Raw genomic sequence first — 23,147 nt, forward strand, 5'->3', positions numbered from 1 at the left:
CCAACATGATATATGCCTTCATGTGCCAGCAATGCCCCTCTGCCATCTACATTGGCCAAACCGGACAGTCTCTATGCAAAAGAATAAATGGACACAAATCTGACATCAGGAATCATAACATTCAAAAACCAGTGGGAGAACACTTCAACCTCTCTAACCACTCAGTGACAGACTTGAAGGTGGCAATTTTGCAACAAAAAAACTTCAAAAACAGACTCCAAAGAGAAACTGCTGAACTTGAATTAATATGCAAATTAGATACAATTAACACTGGCCTAAACAGAGACTGGGAATGGCTGGGTCATTACACTAATTGAATCTATTTCCCTATGTTAAGTTCTCCTCACACCTTCTATGGGCCATCTTAATTATTACTTCAAAAAGTTTTTTTTCCTCCTGCTGATGATAGCTCATCTCAATTGATTAGACTCTTCCTGTTGGTATGCATACTTCCACCTTTTCATGTTCTCTGTATGTATAAATATCTCCTGTCTGTGTGTTCCATTCTATGCATCCGAAGAAGTGAGCTGCAGCTCACGAAAGCTCATGCTAAAATAAATTTGTTAGTCTTTAAGATGCCACAAGTACTCCTGTTCTAAGTACAGGTGTGAGGGTCATGATCTGACCCTGTGTTTGTTTGCCTCATTACCTGATCACAGCTTCCACAGTACAAACTAGTTCCTCAGCCCCACACTCCCGCGTATTGATTGGGGGAGGAGATGTCTGATAAAGGTGGGTCTCTGCTGCTGCCCCAACTTCACTGCTGTGATGGTTCGAATGGCATCTTTTGCAGTAGCGCACTGGCCTGTTACCATGGCGGCCACAGCAGCCTGCTGAGAAGCAGGTGACGACAGCCCTTCTGACATGTGAGCTACAGTTCTGGAAACAAACAGATTTTATCATGCCACATGTGGCAGTAAGTGGAACTGAAAATGAGAATGAAAAATCAACATAACAGAGCTAGCAAATATGTTGGCATTTTTTAAAATTCACTAGAGATGGGTCCAAAACATGCCCCTGGAGCCAAGCATTACCAAACTTCAAGGAAAGATACATGTAGTCTCCTTTCTCTGGAATGGGCCAAATCAATGCCTCAGCCAACAACCTCAACTTTCTGGCTTGGGCCAATCTCTAAAGGTAATAACAGCATCTAATTTTCAGTTCACCTGTACCCAATTTATTTCTAAGCAAACCCGTACTCTGATTCAGAGCATTCCCCTCATTCTTCATAGCAGTGTGATTCTAAGAAACAAACTAGAAATACAGAAAGGAAAAGGAGTTCACTTTGTTGAATATTTAATACTTGTGTTCTGCAAAATTCTCTCACTCCCTAATTATAGCTCAGAATTTTTGAAAGTTACACATAACAGGGCCAGATCCTTAGCTGGTTTAAATACATGTAGCTTCATTGTTTTCAGTGGAAATATGCCAATTTACACCAACTCAATCGGGGTAACTTTCAGAATTTCTGAAATATAAATTAACTTCAACTGAGCTATGCCAGTCTAAACCAGCTGAGATTTTGGCTCAATGTATAGGCTTTTTCTAGCACATGAGACCTTGAACATGTCTATCCATACTTATTAAATTATTATTAAGAAAATGTTGCTAGTATGTTTTGCAAATAGATTGGTTGGTCAGTACTCTGTGTAGGATCCAATACTGAAGACTGAGTTGGTCTTTACCTAAGCCAAAATTCACTGACTATAATGGGAGTTGTGCGTAATTAAGGACTAATTCAGTACTTCAGTATTGTGGCCCAGAATATATAAAATGCTTGGATTTTAAATTAATACACGTCAACCCTGATATAACACGGTCCTCGAGAGACAAAAAATCTCACCGTGTTATAGGTGAGACCACGTTATATCAAACTTGCTTTGCCCCGCCCTGTTCCTTGTTCCCTGACCACCCCCTCCAGAGACCCCCGTCCCTAATCACCCCCAGGACCCCCTGTGCCCTGACTGCTCCAACCCCTATCCACCACCACCACCACCCCGCCCCCTGAGAGGCACTCACCAGCAGCGGCGGGAAGCAAAGCAGCCCGGCCCCAGTCCGCTCCACTCCGCCACCTCCCAGCCGCGGCACTCCGCTTCCTGCCGTCGGTGAGTGCGGGGAGGTTGGGGAAAGGATGCCCCCCCGTACTCACCTGCGGCAGGAAACGGAGCGCTGCAGCTGGGAGCTGGTGGAGTGGAGCAGGCTGGGGCCGGGCTGCTCCGCTTCCGCCGCTGCTAGTGGGGGGGATCCCTTCCCCCAAACCCCCTCCCCCGAGCGACATGGCTGGGGCCAGGGCGAGGGAAGCAGAGCGGGCTGCTCCCAGCACACCACTAATCACCTGGGCCACTCTGGGACTGCGGGGGCCCCCAAAAGTGCACTCCCACAGCTCCTGCCCCTCAGACCCGGGGGAGGGCCCTGACCACCCCCGAGACCCTCTGCCCCTTATCAAACCCCTCGGCTCTGGCCTGGCCCAGCACCCTTAACACGCTGCTCAGAGCAGCATGTCAGAGCTTTACCACATTGTATGCAAACCCGCGTTATCGGGTCACAGTATATCGGGGTAGAGATGTAGTTCATACTCTCCTCTTTATAAGTAGTTGTAACTGAGTGGTCACCCTGCTCCTGCCCGGAGGGGTTAAAAACAGCTCAGGAGAGGGCTTTAGCTGGAAGCAAGCAGCCCAGGCTGATTGGGAATGCAGCCTCAACTGTGGCCACACCCCAATCAGGCCCCAGCTGGCCCTTATAAGAGGGCAGTGGGCTAGGAGCAAGAGACACTCTCTCTCTAGTCTTTGAGAGGGAGGGGCCTGGCTGCTGGGGAGCGTACCTGAGGAGGAGCAGGGCTCGGGGAAAGCCAAAGGAGCTGGGGAGCTCCGGCCTGGAAACCCCGCAGGCTACAGGCCCAGAGTAAGGCCAAATAGGTACTGGGGTTGCAGGGGACAGCCCAAGGGTAGGCAGAGGCAGCAGGTCCAAACCCCCCTTGCCTGTGATGAGTGGCTTATATACTGCAGTCTGCCCCAGTGACCAGGGGCTAGATGGGGACTGGGCAGTAGCCATATACTGAGGTGAGGCGGAGGTGAGGGTTCCCCCGGGAGGGGAGACCCAGAGACTGAGGGGTGTACTGCCAGGGGGCACCACCCTGGTGTGTAAAGGGCACCAGGTCCGGGAGGGACATGGGGGCCTGGTGAGAGGGGGACACTGCCCGGTGGAGGATGCTCTGATGGCTGGAGCGCTAATTCCCAGAAGGTACCAGCAGGAGGCACCGCAGGGGTGAGTCCCGCATGGTTACAGGAGTATTATACACAGACTGGTAAGATCAACTGAACAAGAAGACTGCTTTGTTAAGCTATTTTAATGGAAACATCTCAAAATCAAGAGTCAGACTGCAGCAATCTGAGCCAAAACAAATCTTACTGCTAAATCACCTTCATTTCCCCTTAACAAATGTGGCAATGGATACATAATGAAAAAACTTCAGATGGCAAAAAATATCACACAGTAATGGGATGACGTTATGCACAAACACACCAAATCATGCCCCATCACAGAAACAACTTAGTCTTACCTTCTTCTGACATATAGCAGAAATTTCAGCTGTAAGGGGAAGGTATACAAAATATCAACACAGTACTATCACTTTTCTCCCTTACCATGGCAATCATGGGAGAAACATATGTGTAAAAAGAGCCTCCAGGGTTTGACTTGACTTTCCAAACATTAGCCTTTTCCTCCAGCTACATGGTAGGTTTCCCTACTTGTATCTGGAACACATCGGATGATTGATGTCAACTATACCCAGCCAATGGGCCGAACTCTATAAGCGAAAATTCCAGTGAAATTAATGGAAGCTTTGTCTGCCTAGGGACTGCAAAGTCAGGCCCTGTAATTTGAAGGAAAGTTCTTCATAATTACATTCACTTTCTATACTAGCAGAATTTAAACCAGTGCCCCTTTCTCTCCACCAGCAAGTCATAACATCTGGGTACAAGGGCTGATAAAATGCAGACCACTGAAATCTAAACGTGAGCCACAACTGCCTCTCTCTCCTGCATGGATGTGTCATCCCAAGAGTGCAGTACTTCAGCCCCAGTGCCAGGCTGTTTGGGCCAAGTTAGGTCGCTGCATGCTGTAAACTATAGGATTTTTTTTTGTCAGCCATGGCACAAATCATGTGTTTGCAGTCAAACAGGAGATACCCCATTCTAAACAAAGGAAGGTGTTTTCTCCATCCAGCAGTTAATTCCAAAGTACTTGGGCAATGATAATTCATTTACATATCAGGTAAGCAGAGCTATCAAACTAACAAGAGACAGCTGGCTGGCTAAACCCCAGCAGGGGAGAGAAACTTCATCTGATAGAAGGGGAGGAGGGCCAAACCTCAAATAAGCATCAACTGAAAAAAAAAAATCCTGATTTTGAGAGTTCTAAAAGTGAGGCTTAATTTTACTTAGAAATCCTGTCAGCCACCCCAGGCACAGCCGTGTCTCCAGCTGTCAGCCCTGGGTGGCTGGTCCCCTGCAAGCCTAGGAAGTGGAAGAGGGGACCCCACTGCCGCCCCCAGGTCTGGGGAGGGTGAAGAATCTTTAAGGAGCAGAGGTGAGGCTGGAGGCTGCAGAGGGGGCTGAAGTGAGGAGGGTGAGGGCTGATGGTGGGTTCTGAGTAGATGGGGTGAGTGCCAGGAGGGTGAACTGAGGGCAGTGGGGGTGGATGGGGTACGGGGCTGAACCGTTGAGGTGGTGATGATGGGGGCTGGGAGACTGAACTGAGGGCAGGGGTTGTACTGAGGAGATTTGGGTGAGGAGAGAACTGATGGGGGACTAGGATACAGGATTAATTGTTGAGCAGGAGATGTGGGGGTGAGAGCTCCTGCAGCAGGGGCCAAAAATCACCTTATCCATTACATGTGGAGAGTGGGCAACACTGTTACATGCACATCCCCTGGGAATGTACAAGGGGAGTTCAGAAATAAAGAGACTGGCCTAAAAAACACAGTATAAACTTCTTTTAAAATGTCATGATTTTGGGGCCAATGATTTTTGGGAGTCCGGCCCATGATTTTTGATCTCTTGGAGTTGGCAATACTGACTGCTGCACTGGAGAGAAGGGATCAAATGGAACCCACCCAGAGCTACCCTTCCTCCAACATACCTCTTCACCCAGAACTGTGCAGGGAGACCACTCCACCTAGGTCTCAATGCCCGCAGTGTGGTGACTCCCATCCCCCCACTATGTGGGCTTGGGAGAAGACAGAAAGGAGGCAGGAGCCAGCCAGAGACTGCAGCTGGTGGGAGCAGAAGCAGTCAAAGCAGGGTCCTTTGTATGTCTAGGCATTCAGAGAACTTTCTAGTTTTGTCTGGACTGTCTCTGCCCTGTGCTGACTGGCTGTTTGCTCTACCCCCTCCACCTCCCTCTCCTTCACGTTCTCTTCACTTCAGCTTCACTTCACACCTGCACCTCTTACCTTCTCCTCCCCTGCCCCACGCATGCTTTCCCTTCCCTTTTCTTACCATTTAGCTGATCCCCTCCCAAGTAAATTCACAAGCACCCCAAATGGCAGAGTTAACATGTTTGCTGCTAGCAGTGTTCATTCTGCTTGTGTGTTCTACTCCTTCCCTCAGCCTCTGTCTGTCTTGTCTATTTAGATTGGATGCTCTTTGGGGCAGGGACCATCTGCTAGTCTATTTGTACAGCACCCAGCATAATAGGGCCTCACTCTTGGTTTGCCCTTACGGACTACCGTAATAGACATAATAATAACTAGGAATGTTTGCACACTACTCTGAAGCTGCTAAGGAGCATTTAAATATAAACAATTATTATTTTCTAGGATTCTGTGTGGTTTTCTTGAAAGTATAATACAAATACCTCAGATAACAGAGAAAAATAAACAAACCTATGATTGTAGAGTCACAATTACTTGTTATTCATCCTTAAAGTAAATCTTACCTTGTGGCAGGAGAACGTCAACCAACCATTCACTGTGGTCCCTAAAATAATTCAAATATTTAATTAACATCCCTTTTTATTTTATTTTTGCACAAAAGAAATATCAGTGATCTACACTGTTCTGAAAAAGCTTTTCTGTAAATAGCACATCATAAATACCAGGCTGTTTTAAATCAGTTCTCGTTGTTATGCCCTATTGATTGCAAATTACCACTGTGCTGATATTTGTCCATGTTCAAGGCTTTCAAATATTACTTTGAAGACATTAATTTAGCAATTTAGAAAATACAGTGTGTTCTGTATATCCTGAGATTAAAAACTGATGGTGAACAGTGTTAGACAAACATGAAAAAAGGAAAAGTACCTGTTCCATACACTGTATATCTGTTTAGAAGCCATGGCTGCAATTAAATTTGATTACTTTTCCCTGTAGCTTTAAATCAAGAATGACTTCAAAACAAAGGTGACTTCTGTGAAATTTAATTACTTTTCCCTGCAGCTGCTATGATACAGAGGTGTCTGTTAAACAACAGCCAAAAATAAATATGCACAGCTTCTGAACTAAGCAGAACTTCACTCATTTGCACTAATGATTGGGAGACACATTGCAAATTAGTGGATTTTGTAAATTAACAAGTTTCCAAACAAAACTTAAAATGTGAGGCTAAATCATGTCAGAATGTATTTCTGCATGTACTTCACAAGTGTGATCTAGTTTTAACTCCTTATGCAGTTGCTTCATGGTATACACTAGAGAACGTTCTGAAGTACATTTTCCATAAATGTAATGATGCCTCAGCAAGGGAGACCTCACTACAGTGCTCTTAATGGTAAGGAGAGGGGAGAGACATTCTTGTGCAAAAAGGGTGTGGATTCATAACATAAAATCATATCATTCACAAATCTTATCTTTAAGACTAATGTGAAAACTAAAAGCAAATGCTGTTCACTTTGGGCCGGACTCTGCTACAATTACTCGTACCAGGTAGCAGTTTACTTTACAGGTGGATCTATTAACTTCAGTGGGATTAATTGTGGAGTAAGATTCTATTCAAGATGAGGCAGGGTGTTAGAATCTGGAGTTGTACACTCATTGTATGTATTTGTTTTTAAACTATTTGTGATCATCGTTCATCTCTGAGTCTTAGTCTACCCACCCTGCAATCCTTTGGCTGCATTCTTCACACAGGTAAAGCGGGGGTGGCTTATCACCCAGAGCCACAGACAAGGAAGGTTCTATGCACATCTGAAACACACAGGAAGAACAGAATGAACTCCTCTCTCCATGAAAGTGGTCTGATTTCATAACAATCCAAGGGGCCAATGCTACAAGGTAATGAGCATCCACTAGCATCAGTGCTTGTGGAGGGCATTCGTCATCTTGCAGGAGGCACGCAGCACCTGCCAGTGTTGTGTCCCAAATGATTTCTGCCAAAGACAAGCTCAAAACAGGGAATCAGTTTGTGTAAAAGGAGAGCATTGTCAGTCCTGTTTTCTGCATTCTTGCTTTAAGTGAGCCTATGGGAGTGGCAGTAACACACGTATGTCTTTCTGTTATATTACTATAACTAAACACGTATTATATTTCATGGTCATTGCAGTTCTTTCTTTAAGAGGCTGACTCTCATACAGGAGAATTTGGCTTAATATTTTTAGGCCAAGCTAAGGCAGAATTCTAGATCTTTCAATCTCAGTGGTGTCACTTGCAACATCTATATGCTGCAAGTATACAAGCAACATGGCTCTTGGCTATACAGCACATATAGAACCCAGGAGCTCTGATTCTCAAAATGCAGGCCTCTGTCACCAGAGCTAAAAGAATAACTCCATTGTCTTGCACCAGTGGTGAGGCTTTTATCCTTTTTGTGGATTAGCCATTAGATGGCAACATGATCACACATCTGAGCAGATGCATTCCACTATTTAAGTACTTAGAAGCAGGACGGTCATAGGTCTGGACATGGACACTGATGGGTTGATCTTTCCCTTATGGGTACTGGTGCCTAGAGGTCAGCCCACCCCAGTCACAAGGCATGGCACTGTGATGGGGTGTCCACCCCACACAAGGCCTGAAAGGGGTAAGGTGGCTAGGACAATCACCGCTCTAGGCAAAACTTCATTTTGCTGCCCTGATCCAACCCTCTAGAGCAGAGGTTCTCGAGCGAGGAGGTGCATCCCCCTGGACTTCTGGGTGGGGGTACAGCAAGCCTTCTGCTGGTCCAATGATTATTGTAAAAGTGGGGAGCCGAGCTCCAGGTCACAGCACTACTCACTCCAGTTTCCCTGTGGCATGACACGACCAGGGCCGGCTCCAGGGTTTTTGCCGCCCCAAGCAGCAAAAAAAAAAAAAAAGTCGCGATCGCGATCTGTGGGAGCTCTACTGCCGCCACTTCAGTCTTCTGTGGCAATGCGGCGGCAGGTCCTTTGCTCCGAGAGGGAGTGAGGGACCCGCCACCGAATTACTGTCAAAGAGCCGGACATGCCGCCCCTTCCCCGTGGCTGCCCCAAGCACCTGCTTGCTGGGCTGGTGCCTGGAGCCAGCCCTGGACACGACAGTGGCTGGACCAAATTTGAGTAGCATTGCAACCTGACGCACAGGGTCCCAGCACCAATCAAATGTGGGATTTGTGGGGAAAGGGGGGGAAGTGTTGTTTTGTGTTCTGGCAGGCCTTGTGCAAGTTCACCAAGTGCACATTGGTTAATCTGGGCCTGCTCCTGTCTGAAACAGGAACATGCTGATGACTAGAACTACAAACCCAGTGTCAAGAGGAGGGCTGGGGGCACACTCCTCTAGATGTGGGAAACCAGAAGGGAAACCAAAAGGACAGTTTGGAGCATAGCCTGGGGAGTGCCAAATAGACTATAAAGCCACAGAGAACAGAGGTCTCTGTAACAGACCAGTGAGAAGCTACCTAGGAAACCAGACCCTCTAGAGGAGAGGACCACAAGATGTGAACTAGAGGAACAGTCTACAGGAGCAGCATGTTAGAAAGCACACCAGGGAAACAGTAAAGGGTTGAAAGAAATTGACAAACTCCTTTATACAGGGTTCCTAGTCTGGAACCCAGAAAATGGCCAGGCCTTAGGCTCCCCTACCAAACCCATCAGAAGGGTTTACTAAGGCCCTGAGCAAGAGGGCCACACTCAAAGAGATCAATGACTGTATGACTCTCATCTAAGGTGATTGACCTCCTGAAGCATTGGACTCTTTAGCCCCCTGAAAGGGGGAAAGGACTACCAGCCATGCAGCCGGAGGGCTAGGGTCACGACAAAGGACCCATGAGCAGGCTAGATGGTGAGGGGATCCATCAGAGTAGAATGCAAACTGAGCAGCCTTGCTGTGTCACCCAGTTTCACCACAAGGGGGCAGTAAAGACAAAAGGCAATCGCTAACAGACACCATAATATCACTTCTAAACTAAATTAAAGTGTTTCTTAATCTAGCCAAGAGCTTGATCTTGCTGCGAATGACAGAGGGTAGATTCTTCTTTGGATGTAACTTCCATCTTCTCTCTATTAACAAGAGTTTTGGGCATGTATCTAAGAGAGAATAGGCCTCAATTCATATATCTCTACATAGCTCGGATCTTCATTCTACAACAAAAAGTAGTTCAAATGAAAGTCCATTCAAGACTCCTAAGCATTAAGCATTTACATGTACAAACCTTAGAACTGTAAATCTCACTAAGAGTTACTCTCCCCACTGAATGGCTGGAGTCCAAACATGGTGACCTTTAGGTCACAATGCGACACCTGCCTGTTATCTTTCTCTGGCAATGGGAGGACCTAACTGGGGATGACTGGGAACGGCTGGATGAGGGGCTGGGGTTGAAGTATGCTGGGTGGGAAATTTTGGGAGCTCTGAAGTCAAGTATGAACATCTTTTTTTGCAATTATAATACACTGGAGACTAGTTTGCTGGGAGGGAGAGATCTATCCAGTGTCATTTTGATCAGTTTAATTGTTTTAATGTTTTGCGGTGCCTGGAATATAGGTTAGGTCTATAAATAAATAGCTTTACTACAGGCAGTGTGCACCAGACTTGGACTCAGTAAATGTGGGTTCTATTTCTGACTCTCCTACTGCCCACTGAATGACCCGGGGGTCTAAATGACTTAACCTCTCTGTGATTCCTGTTTCCTGTAAAACAGGGATGATGCTATTTATCTCCTTTCTAAAGCACTTTGGAGAAAATAATTAGTAATATTTTTGAGAAAACATAACACTGGGGTAGCCAGAGACCACTCCAGAGATTTTCCATGTGGATAGGGTTGCCAACTTTCTAAACTTACAAAACTGAACACCCCTTCCCCACCCCTGCCCTACCCCTTCTCTGAAGCCCCGCCCCACCCTGCTTGCTCCATCTCTCCTCCCTCCATTGCTCACTCTCCCCCACCCTCACTCACTTTCACTGGGCTGGGGCAGGGGGTTGGGGTGTGGGGTGCAGGCTCCGGGAGGGAGTTTGGGTGTGTGAGGGGACTCTGTGCTGGGGCAGAGGGCTGGGATGCGGGAGGAGTTGCGCAGTCCTGATACCGCTTACCATGGCTCCCAGGAAGCTGCCGCTAGGTACCTGCAGCCCCTAGACACAGCCGAGGAGGCTCCGTGCACTGCCCTCACACCCACAGGCACTGCCCCTACAGCTCCCATTGGTCACGGTTCCTGGCCAATGGGAACTGCAGAGCCGGCCCTCGGGGAGAGGGGAGGGGCAGCGTGCCAAGCCTGCCTGGCCACCCATGCACCTAGGGACTGCAGTGACCTGGTGACCACTTCCAGGAGCTGCGCAGAGCTAGGGCAGGCAGGGAGTCTGCCTTAGCCCTGGGCCTCTGCTGTGCTGCTGACCAGACTTTTAATATCCCAGTTGGTGATGCCGACCGGAGCCATCAGGGTCCCTTTTCAACCAGGTGTTCTGGTCAAAAACGAGACACTTGGCAACCCTACATGTGGCCCGCAACCATCCTTATATTTAATATTGGGACATAGCTCATGGAGGATCCAGGATGAAATACTCCATCTTCATCTGAGCAGCCAGGCGACGTAGGCCATCTAGATCAAGACATATTCTTAAGCCCTTTAGTTTCCACAGGCCATGCTGCCATCTTAGTTCCTGTATCTGATCTTATGGAAGTCAATAGGAGTTTTGCAACTGACTTCAGTAGAAGCAAAAGCAGGCCATTAAAGATATGGGTAACTGCAAGCGATTTCCACGCCAAACTCAGCCCTTGATTACATACAAGTCTTACCAACTTCCGTGTATGACCGGAGACAAAATGGGGTCCTAGCTTCAACCCATGGGCTTACAGAAATTTTACATTAAGGCCCTCAACTGGGCAAAGTTCTGGTCCTGTGGAAATAACGGTACCTTCACAGCTGGTTTGTTAATTGCATTATGGCATTCAATGTGCTGGCAGTGGATGGGATTCCAGGCTGCAAAACCAAAACACAGCTGATTAACAAAAAAATAAATATTATTCATAGGTACTATTATGCTAGTGCCAAGAGGCCCCAATCCAGACTGGGCCCCATTGTGCTAGCTGCTGTACAAATACAAAGGAAGACACGACCCCTGTTCCTGAGCTGTTCCTAGGGCAGCTCAGCAACACACTATCCCTTACTAAGGGCTGTGTCCTCAATGCTCAGATTTTGTCACACATTCCAGCCCTCTAGGGAATTTGAGCCACGCCTAGTGGGGAAACCCCCTGTAATCAGCTGTCTGCCCCACTCACCTGCCTCCTGGGGCTGAGCAACCAATCAGGACTGCTACAGGAAAAGCTCTCCCCACCACCACCCCATAGCAATCCAAAACTGTTCTGACAGGAGGGGAGGGGAAAGGAAGGAGCTAAACAGACCAGCGGCTCAGGGCAACTCCATCCCATCCTCTGAGCAATGTGAGGGATAGGACAGCATGAGTGTTCCTCCGCAGGAGCCCCCCATGACTGGAAAGGGGAGAGGGTACCCTGCTGCAGTCCCCCAGGCCTGGGAGAGGGAGATGAAAACCCATGAAGAGCAGAGGGGAAGCTGGGGGGGGGAACAGGCAAATGTGGGGGCGAGAGCTCCTGTAGCAGGAGCCAAAAATCACTTTATCCAATAAATGTGGAATCATCTGCAACACTGTCATGCACACACTGGGGATGGGCAGGAGCAGTTCAAAAACCAGAAAACAGACCAAAAACCACAGAATAGAATATCTTATTTTAGAAAGCCCATGATTTTGGGGGGCAATCTCATGATTTGTTGAGGTCCAAATCTTTATTTTTGCTCTCTTGAGGGTGGCAATACTGTGTCCTAGAAACACAATCTAGCCCTAAATGAGCCGCAGAACAATTTAAAATATAATAATACAATGAACAAGGTCAGAGATAAGCAATATACAAACCAGAGCGACATATAAATCCCAATAATCTGACCTCATTAAAAGGGAAAGTGAATGCTACATAGGAGGTGACAGTAATCAAATATTAGAGGTGCATTCCAGTGGATCCAGACCCAAGTTCACATTCTGAATGTCCCAAAGCTCAGGGTCATTTAAGTGTGGGGTTCTGGTGCCAGCCCAACTGTACTCCAAATGGAAAAAAATCCAAAAAGACAACACAACATTGAAAATATGATTCTTCAAAGCAGAGAGATGGGGTTAAGGCCAACAAGCAGCAAAAGGAAGTTCCCACCCTTAAGAACCATCCCAGCAGAAGCACAGTCCCTACCAATATAAGATGCAAAACAGCACAGAGGAAGGTGAGCGTGAGACATTGTGCCATCCACCTACTCAGCTTTGCCTCTCTCTTCCTGCTTTCCCACATCCTTCTTTCCAGCCCTGGGAACTTTCCTACTGAGCTCTGTTTGCACGTGACTCCAGTGACAGTAATAGCTAGAAGAGGAGTCATAGCAACAGCAGCAGCTATAACAAATGAGACATCAATAGCATCCAACGTGACACTAGAAAGGGACATTGAATGGATCCCTTCTGGGTACCTACAGGGTACCTTTATATCCCAGTTTGGGACTTTGCACTGTAGGTTTATGGGGAGAGGTTATCCAGTTAGTGTTGGGACTGACACACTGGATTTATTGGATCTGATCCCAGCTTCTACTACCCATAACTTCTACCGGTTACCATCACCTTTTGAAAGCACACTGAAATAGACATTGCCTATAGAATATTGTAGTTAGGATCCCTCTGACAGGAGTTAACAGCTAACACTAGTACACACCAGACCACCTCGTTTATTGTGTTTATACAAACATTTTTGCACTTACCTGTGTACTGCAATCCTCTGTACTCACTTATTGCCCCTGGCGGTTTTAAATTGGGCCAATAGTGGAATAGCATTTGTACTGCTGGAGGTTTTACTTGAGAAGGACCATAAGCTATTACATACAGCAAGTCCTAAGGAACAACATGTGTAGCCTGTTTAGTTTGCATAGTAACAAAACACAACTCATTTCATAACATTACTTTATGTATGTTTTCAAATGTACTTACACATATACCAATTGTATACATTTTACACCCTGCCCACCAACTTTTGCAAACTCTTTGGGGGAGCTTAGATGGCAACTCTACCGGTATGTTTGTAAAGCACCTAGCACAATGGATCTGTGATCTTGACTGGGGCCTCCAGGTGCTACCACAATGCATATAATATATAATAACTTCAAGCAAATTAAGCCTTCTGTCTAGATACAGACCAAAAAGGTGGAGTTTGGATCCATAACTGGATCCAGATTTGGTTCAGGCTAAGGATAAGAATCCAGATTTGAGGTCAAATGGGGACTAAATTACCTCTGGCCTCAATGATACTACACACAAACCATCCTCATAAAAATTCAGTCCAATATGAACTAGTAAGATCTCTTGCTCTTACAAGATTTTTCCCAACGTGAGCAACATTTAAGCAGGATTCAGAAAACGGGCCCCGATCTGAAGGGATGGAACAGCATCTACAAATTCCAATTCTGAGCAACCAACACATGCTTGCCCCAAATTCAGCAGGAGGATCACACATGGAAATCACTACTTCTGACTTTCTGGCTCAAAGTGACTACAGTTTTCAAGCCATCTGGTTTTCATTATTGTAAACAACATTGTCTATATAAAGGTATATTTGGTCACAAACTTACTTTCCATACTTCTTGCTTATATTTCATGAGGCATTCCAGTAACTGACAATGATACACTGAGAGAGAAAAGATCATATAAGCATGACACTGAAATGGAAACTCAAGTTCAAGAAATGGCTTGTGTCGCATTTAATTTAGTTTATTGAATCTACATTCTGTTTAATTCCATGTTTACAAAGTGAACACTTTGCTAAGGGCTCATTGTCCTGGGGTTAGAGTAGATAATTGAGAGTCGGAAATTAAATATCAGTAGTTCGTTGATGCTGAGGAATGCGTGTACCAAATTTTGGCACTTACTCTTTGCACAGATATGGAGTAGTTCCCTTTGCCTACATCTGATTTATCTGCCTATTCACTTAGAGCTTGTTTTTATGGCAGTATGTGAATATATGATGCCAAATTCAGCTCTGGTGTAACAGTGTTGTGGCTAGAGCAGGGATTTGGGAGTCAAAAAGCAAAATACTTCATACAAAAATCTCATTCATATTTAAAATTTGTCATAAAAATAGCATATTTCTAGGTTGTGGCCTACTTTTATTCAGCTTTGGTTAATCATGTTTGTATTGTGGAAGACTTCTTCACATGCTCATGGTACAGACGGCCCAGTGCATTTCAATATCTACACCACTTAATAAATAAATAGGAGAGAGTTGTTTACGGCAAAGAGAGAGTCAATTCCTATGGGTCAAATGTTATCTTCACTTGACAGTAGTGTGACCTCACTGACATCACTGGGGCTGCGCCAGTGTTAGAGAGAGCAGATTTTGCCTTCGGGTGCTTTCTAATTACAATTAAATTAATTACAGTTTATTTTGGAGCCTGTAGACAGCAATCGCTGTCTCGCTAAAAAAGTGACAACAATTGTGATTCTAGCAGTACAGGAGTCCAGTATATGAGACAATAAAACAGATTCTTTAATTATGACTGATGGTTAGTAATTATTGCTAAGCACTGATGTTAGAATGTTCCATTTTCTGATGTTAAGCTAGAATAAGCAGGACTGCTTTAAAGTCTCAATTTCACTGTACATGCACAAACCAATGAAAAAAATATTTTCATTGATAATAATCTAAATTTACAGATAGGAGGAGTAAGAAAAATACTGCTTGAGAACTTACTAGAGTTGGATTTAAGAATATGTACTTTGTATGTTTTGACATGTGATGTTGACAATTTGTGTTTTAATGGTTATAAAGCTGTAGTTTTTTTCAGTCTCAACATCTGCTGTCACTAAATATTTAAGGTCTGATTCCTGACCCCGTTCTCTGACACCAGCACCACCACCACCACCCCGCCAATACCCACAACTGTGAACTTTAAATTGGTAAAATATGCTTAAAACACATAATTTTGCACATCTGTGAAAATTTAATTTGATAAAAATAGGAAAAAAATACTTACAAATAATCAACATTATCCATAAAAATTATAAACAAATAAAATTAAAATGGAATCCTGACAAGCCTAGTTGTCTGGAAACATTGCTGCTTCAAATACCAGTCTCAGAAATGCCAAGTTTTAACTAAAAGGACTATTTTTAAATCCATTTTCGCAATTCCAGCATGGTGAGGAGAAGCATTTCCAATTGTCTGAACTTTCAGCGAGCTGAGTTCTCAAACACTTTCTTTGACGTAATATTTCATGACTCATACCTTTACAAGGACAGAGAGATACAAACAATGGTGCATATTTATTTATACATACCGGGATTTGATGTGTACTGCATTGCAATCATTAGCATTGAAGATGCAGATAGATTGACGTGTGCAGGCACCCCTTCTCTCCTCGAAGATCCCACTTAAAGGGAAGCAAAAAATATCTCCTAGTGTACAGCAAGAAAAATAGAAAACAACTGCACCCAGTTTAGATTTTGACTGACGCAAATAAAATGCATAGGGATGCGTGTATTTAAAAAAAAAAAAAACCAACCGTGATGGGGTAAAAGCTCTCTGATGGCAAAAGAAAGACTATTGTAGATGTGGTGTTTGCTCCCAGGGCTTTAGCCTAGTTCCCCTGAATAGCAAGGTTTCTGTCTGAGAGCTGTGCTAGCAAAACCCTCCTCCGGAACCATGGCTCTGAAATGTTTTCAGTCTGCAACCCACAAAATGGCCACAATATCAGCTCACAACACACCATATCCCACAATCCTTTTCTGTTAGGATTCAGGTCCTGGGGGAAACAATGGAAAGCTTGTGGGAGCTACTGAGTGGGGCAACGGGGTTGATGAGAGGACTGGTATTGAGGAATGGTGGGTGGGGCTGGAGTGGAATAGGGTGCTGGCTGTTGTTGGTCTATAGTATAGATTAGTCCCTAGGCAGCATGATTTTAATCACTATTCAGACTAAAAATCCCATTCCTCACTAGCTGGGGTAACTATACTAGAACACTGATACCAACAGCAGTATTTAAACATGGGAGCTATGATTCTGGTTGTAGGGGATAAGACCTAATAGACCCTAGCTGGAGCTTCTGCTGATCTCCTAGTGGACTGATCAATGTTGAGCTACTGGTCACCACCAGCTAGAATCCTGGGAAAGCCCTGAAGATTGAGGGTATTTATTGGGCTGCCATCATTCATCTCCTGATATCGATTGCAGAAACAGAGTTACAAAGCAAAGGCTTAGTGGAGCCTGTTGCTGGGGTTATGAGTTGCTTAAGCAAGTGGGGTTAGTGGAAGAGAAGCTGTGAAACAGTTCAGCAATGTGCTATAGATGGCCGGACCCATAGATCATAGCACTCAGATAATGAATATAATTGATACCCCTGAGTGTACATGCCACAAGTGTAATTACCTCTGATTTAATTACTGTTCTGCTGGAACTATTCTCTGCCACGTCAGTAGCCCAGTAATTACATGCCGCTCAAAACAATCCCCAAATTATTATGGCACGATCTGTTTGTGATAATTTATATTGCGAAATACATATTCTCCCACAGTTCTGACCTAGCATTTAAAAATAGTCTATACAGAAAAGGTACCATGCGGTATTAGAAACAAAATATAGAGTTGGACTGATTTATACAGCGATTTGAGAAAACTGTGTGAGAAAAAGGCAATTGGCTAACTACTGCTCTCAGTTACATATGTACAATATCCACTGCGGGACTAGTATCCATTTAACTAAAGGGAGAATTAGACTTAATAGGTTGTTCTGGAGAATAGTTTCAGAGATTTGAGGAAATACAGGATTGGAGGAGCACTCTATAGAAAATTCTGCATTGAATGCATTTTTCACAATCTAGCATAATGGATAGATAAAGGCTTTAGTTCAAGATTCTTTAAACCACAGTGAGACTATTGCATATTAATTTGTATTTCTATAGGACCTTCCATCCACAATATCAAAGAACTTTAGAAAACATTATAGAATTAAGCCTCACAAGACCCTCATGATATAGGGAAGTATTATTATTCCCATTTTACAAATGGGGAAACTGAGGTACAGAGCTGTTAAGTGGCCTGCCCAGGGTCACACAGCAAATCTGTCGGAGAGCCAGGAATAGCAGATAACAGACCTCCTCAGAGTCCTATGCTTTAGGACACTAGACCATGCTTCTTCCGATATTCTGTAGAGATTTGCTGTGCAAAACTCCCAGTACCATTAATGGAGCTCTGAATGCAGAAATAGTTCATACTGTCAGATAAAGGACTCTAATATCCTGGGACCAGCATGGCTACACAACAACACTGCATACAACAAAGGTCTATAGGGCTGATAAGAAAGGGGAATTTAGCTGGTTATGGTACAACTGACACTTGTTATAGTCCCCAGTCTCCAAATTTGTGAAATGTGAAAAAAAGATGTATTTACAGCAGCTACTGAAAGGTCAGCAAGCTTTTATCAGGTACATAGATGAGTGTTCAAATCACAGCTAGTCAGTATTGCTTTGGATCCACAGCCTGCAGGGATTTTAACTTTATGCAGTAATTCAATATCCTTTCAGAAAAATCAGAAAATTAGCTACCTATTAGATTCATTCCTGACAATTACAGTTAGAACAGATTCCATTGGCACCCATAATTACTCAGTACAAAGCAATAAGATAAACAGAGCCAAATTCTGCTATTGGATGTCCATCAGTTATATTGACTGTAGTTGTTCATGTGCATCCCGATGCAAATGTTATACATATTGCTGTTGCATCTGTATTTTCAGGAACATATTGTACATTTGCTCTGTATTCAGGACTCCCATTGCTATCATTGGAAGCTCTCTGTGTAATTAGTACAGTATATCACCTTACGATGTTTTATTTCACCCTTTAAGTGAAAAGAAATAACCTAGTAATACAACATAAGAAGTAGACATTCTGTATAACTTCTTCCTCTGGTAACAGCAGCCACATTGAATTACATTTTGTAGCAAGCAAGTAGATTAATATGTAACCACATCCACATGGTAAATAAAACATGGATAACTATGGTCTAATGTTATTTTAAAAACCTACGTACTTTCTGAAATGTAACATTATTAGAATGAATTCCACTTACATATAGCCATAGGCAGAAAAGAGGTACTGAGATACTCTATAATATCCTTGTGCAGAAATGGTGGAAAGGTGGCTAATGTTGAAATCATTGTATAAGGCAAAGTACTCAGGATGTCATCATTGAGAAAAGGAAGCAAACATGTGGTTGTGTAAAAAATCGACTGTCCAAGATCTGTCAAAGAAAATTCAATAAACAGAGCATCATTATATTTTATTTTTTTTTAAAAAAAAAAAACATGATATATTTTTTGGTTTATGGACTGTTTACAAAACAATCATAATAACTTAAACTTAAATTGTGCCTTTCTCCCCAAAATTGTTTAGAAATTTAGTTGATATTTAAACACCACACAGGAATCACTTCACCCACCATTATAATGAATTTCCTTCTAGGGTGGAAGGAGGCAGCTGTTTAACAGCAAATAGCAACAGTTTAGAGCAGAGGCTGGCAAACTACAGCTGGCAGGCCACATCCAGCCCAGGACTGTCCTGCCCGCCCTTGAGCTCCCAGCCAGAGAGACTAGCCCCCAGCCCCTCTCCTGCTGTTCCCCCTCCCCCGCAGCCTCAGCTCACTGTGCTGTCAGCTCTCTGGGCAGTGGGACTGCAAGCTCCAGCTAGGCAGCGTGGCGGCGAGAGCCGCGAGTCTGCCCTGGTGCTCTAGACTGCGCAGTGGCATGGCTGGCTCCGGCCGGGCGGTGCGGCTGCCAGTTCTGGTGTTCTAAGCAGCATAGTAAGGGGGCAGGGAGCGGGGTGATTGGATAAGGGGCAGGGGGTCGCAGGGGCTTGTCAGGGGGCGGGGGTGTGGATAGGGGTCAGGGCAGTCAGGGGACAGGGAGCAGGGGGGATTGGATGGGGGTGGGGTCCTGGGGAGCAGTTAGGGGCAGGGGGTTCCAGGAGGTGGTGGTCAGGGGACAAGGAACAGGGGGGGTTGAATGGGTTGGGAGTTGTGAGGGGGGCAGTCAGGGGGCAGGAAGTGGGAGGAGGCAGGGGCCAGGCTGTCTGGGGAGGCACAGCCTTCCCTACCCGGCTCTCCATACAGTTTTGGAAACCTGATGTGGCCCTCAGGCCAAAACGTTTGCCCACCCCACATCTAGAGGGAAAATGAACTCTGTGAAACCAACACAGGAGCATGGATGGGGGCGTGGGTTTAGGTAGGGAGAATGCCACTATCAGAGTTAGAATTTGGCCAGGACATTGGTATATTAACCGACCTATTCTTGCAAAAAGTGCCATAGCAGCTGTCATAGCCACAGGAAATCAGAACCTATGTTTTAAATCTCATTCAAAGAGCAAAGTGTTTCCAGAACACCAGACTGGGGCACTGGTTCTGTGCTGACTCAGAGGGAAGAATGTCACTGTATTTTCAACACAACAAGTGATTAAACTGCTGAATTCATTACCACAGTAAGTCATTGAGGCCAAGAACTCACTAAGATTTAAAAAGAGATTGGATATTTATATGGATATCAAGTATATTCAGAGTTATCATAATTAATTATACAAAAAATTATGGAAAGGATATTAAAACTTGTGCTTCAGGGCTTAAGCCAATCTTTAGATATCAGGATCAGACTTGTTGTGAGGGAGGCACATTCTCCCACATTTGCCTTCCTCTGAAGTATCTGGTGCCAGCCACTGACAGAGGGGACTAGAGGTACCCTTGAGTCTGATGTAAAGTCTGGCAATTCCTGTGTTCCTATGAATCACAAAAACCTCCTCCTGAAGCAAGTGGGTTTCTAGTCCAAGCTCTGTGACTAACTCACTGTGTGCTCTTGGGCAAGTCACTTAGGCAGCCTGTGCCTCTGTTTTCCCATCTGTAAACTGGGGATATTTATACCTACCTTTGTAAAGTGCTTAGAGATCTATGACTGAAAAGCACTCTATAAGTTCTAACAATCATTAATGTATTCCGTTTTAGTGTCTTCAAAGGTCCTCCATGCAAGGGCCACATACTGCAGGATGCAGAGTGCCTCTCTCTTGCAATAAATGCTCAGCATCTTGCACGAAAAGTACTAAGTACAGATGTGGCCTAGCTTGTGAAATCTGACAGGATCAAAATACAAGTGGTCTGGCTGAAGGCACAACAGTATTGTTCTAGGTCTAAGTTGTTCTGATAACTACATTTTATTAAAGAAATTACTAAGATGAAGGAAGGAATAAATTACAAGTTTCATTACAAATTTTAATCCACTGTACAGACATCATATCATCTCTTCCTACGTCTATACTGGAATCAAAATACATTATCTATCCAAAAGGAATTCTGAAAGCAACAGGGAAATCTTTCCTGCAAAATTAATTTATATACTTACCAAAGCTTAACAGCCTGGAGCACAGTTCTCTCCACCTCAGTGTACAAGTGACACCCATTGAAATCAAGATAGATATTGGTATCCTGAGATGGGGAGAACTGGGCCCCAGGCTTTCAGTAAAGATAACCACAGTCTACAAAACTGAATAATGGAGGAGTTGACTAAGAACAATATAAATAGCAACATGTGATCAAAAACTAATAAATTTTGTGATGAGATGATTCAAAGCACTGTGCAAAACCATCTATTTCTGTATATTCAGACTTACAATCCTTTCTTTTTACCCAGTTACATTTTAAACCAGTCTCTATTACAGTGGTTCCCAAACTTGTTCTGCCACTTGTGCAGAGAAAGCCCCTGGTGGGCCGGGCCGGTTTGTGTACCTGCCGTGTCCGCAGGTTCAGTTGATCGCCGCTCCCAGCAGTTCAATTCGCTGCTCCAGGCCAATGGGAGCTGCTGGAAACGGTGGCCAGTACGTCCCTCAGTCCGCAACGCTTCCAGCAGCTCCCATTGGCCCGGAGCCGCAATTGGCCGAACCTGCGGACGCAGCAGCTACACAAACCGGCCCGGCCCACTAGGGGCTTTCCCCGCACAAGCAGCGGAACAAGTTTGGGAACAACTGCTCTATTACATTGTTAAAATGTTGTTAAGATCTTTTATCAAATCTACTTTACATTTTACTCAGAGATGGGTCTGATCTGAACATCCCTGAGCATTAGTGGGCTTCAGAATCCAAACCCAAAGCCAGATCCACAATTTTCAAATAGGCCCTGACTCTTCAATTGAGTCAAATGAAAAGGCCAGATAAAAATACTTCCATTTTTTGAACAGGTTTAGGCCCATCTCTATTATTTTATTAAGGCCATGTCTACACTACAAAATATGTTGACCTAACTTCCATCAGCATACAGCCACCACACTTATTAAATCGCTTGTGTGCGCGCACATTTGGGTCCTTGTGTTGGCAGTTCACCTCCTCACCAGCAGCACTTGTATCGATTGAATTGTCAGTGTGGGGCATTGTGGGATTGCCCCTGAAAGACAGTAACAGTCAATTTAAGCAACACAGCATCTACACTGACACTGCGTTAACCTAATTACATTGACCGTGACTATGCCACTCAGGGAGGTGGTGTTACTAAATCGGCATAGAGAGGCACTTATGTCGGCAGGAGCCAAATTTACGTGTAGACACTTCCACAGCTAGGTTGACACAAGGCAGCTTACATCAACGTAACTGTATAGCATAGACCAGGCCTTACATACCACACATGGATTCAAAGCACTGGATCTACGTGTACGGTAAGGATTCAAAGGCCTGCTTACCATGCTGACCATGCTGTAGCAAAGGAACTAGATCCAGCAGAGTCACCAATGTCACGTAAAGTCCTTGATAGTCCAATGATGGGTAGTCTGATAACTGAGCATCACGACTTTGCTGGCCGCGTTCAGATGGAGCATCTCGCAGGACGCTGTAAAGGAGGGAGCGAGTAACAGTAGGGTTGATGGAACTGACCTGTGGTCTTAGAGATGGGGTGAGTGGGAATGGCACAGGAAAAAGACACATGGTCATGGGCACTGTCAAATTGGAGGCATCTTGATTCTCCTTCTTCCCTGTGCGGGACAAAATGCTGTTGGGGGGACAAAGAAAAAAAAGAGACAACAAAGACACAAAGAACAGCACATTACATTGAAATGACACTATAAAACAAATAATAAAACACCAGATACACCCCACATAAGATGCAATTTCTACCAATACCAGTGTGTTGGCAAATCTAGCAACCATTCACTTCCATGTGTCAAGATAGTAAAATTAAAAATTGCCGTTTGTAAAAATTTCCATTGCATCTCATGTGTTATCTGGTTCATAAGGAGCAAAAATATAAAAATGCATGTTTCAGTGCCATACCCATGTTTCACAATTAAGCAAAATTTGGGAATTGAGCTGCTTGCTAAGCAAAGAATAGCTGTGTTCAAATAGCTGGAGAATTTGCTTCTGAGAAGGTTTGGGGGAAATACATTTTCAGTAAGATTGTTTGAACCAAGGGAGTGAAAACTTGTAAAATAAAGGTGTGGCACTTTCAGAAACATGTTTTAGCAAAGAATAAACATGTGGGTTTGTTAAGATAGTCTTAAAAATCACATGTTTATCGCATTAAAATAATGTCTGTATGTATTTTATGATACTGTTTCATGACATTCCGTCAGTATCATTTGAGATAATGAAGTTTAAACAGGCACATGGATTTAGAAATAATATCATATTTCTAAAATGTTAACTAAACT

The 23,147-nt window shown here is 44.4% G+C and overlaps 1 protein-coding gene across 1 annotated transcript in view; it reads right to left on the reverse strand.

Annotated features, from left to right (window-relative positions):
* Positions 1 to 23,147, reverse strand: part of UNC79 (unc-79 homolog, NALCN channel complex subunit) — a 159,252-nt gene that overhangs the window by 117,936 nt on the left and 18,169 nt on the right. Inside the window, exons 3-12 of the mRNA XM_045017008.1 lie at positions 22,185 to 22,489; positions 18,548 to 18,718; positions 15,760 to 15,852; positions 14,056 to 14,111; positions 13,192 to 13,321; positions 11,300 to 11,364; positions 7,098 to 7,186; positions 5,941 to 5,981; positions 3,560 to 3,588; positions 650 to 879 (exon numbers count right to left, since the gene is read on the reverse strand). Of these exons, the coding sequence (XP_044872943.1) occupies positions 650 to 879; positions 3,560 to 3,588; positions 5,941 to 5,981; positions 7,098 to 7,186; positions 11,300 to 11,364; positions 13,192 to 13,321; positions 14,056 to 14,111; positions 15,760 to 15,852; positions 18,548 to 18,718; positions 22,185 to 22,489 (1,209 nt within the window). The remainder of the gene's footprint in view (positions 1 to 649; positions 880 to 3,559; positions 3,589 to 5,940; positions 5,982 to 7,097; positions 7,187 to 11,299; positions 11,365 to 13,191; positions 13,322 to 14,055; positions 14,112 to 15,759; positions 15,853 to 18,547; positions 18,719 to 22,184; positions 22,490 to 23,147) is intronic.

This window comes from Mauremys mutica, chromosome 4 (assembly GCF_020497125.1).
Source record: "Mauremys mutica isolate MM-2020 ecotype Southern chromosome 4, ASM2049712v1, whole genome shotgun sequence".
Taxonomy (NCBI): Eukaryota; Metazoa; Chordata; order Testudines; family Geoemydidae; genus Mauremys; species Mauremys mutica.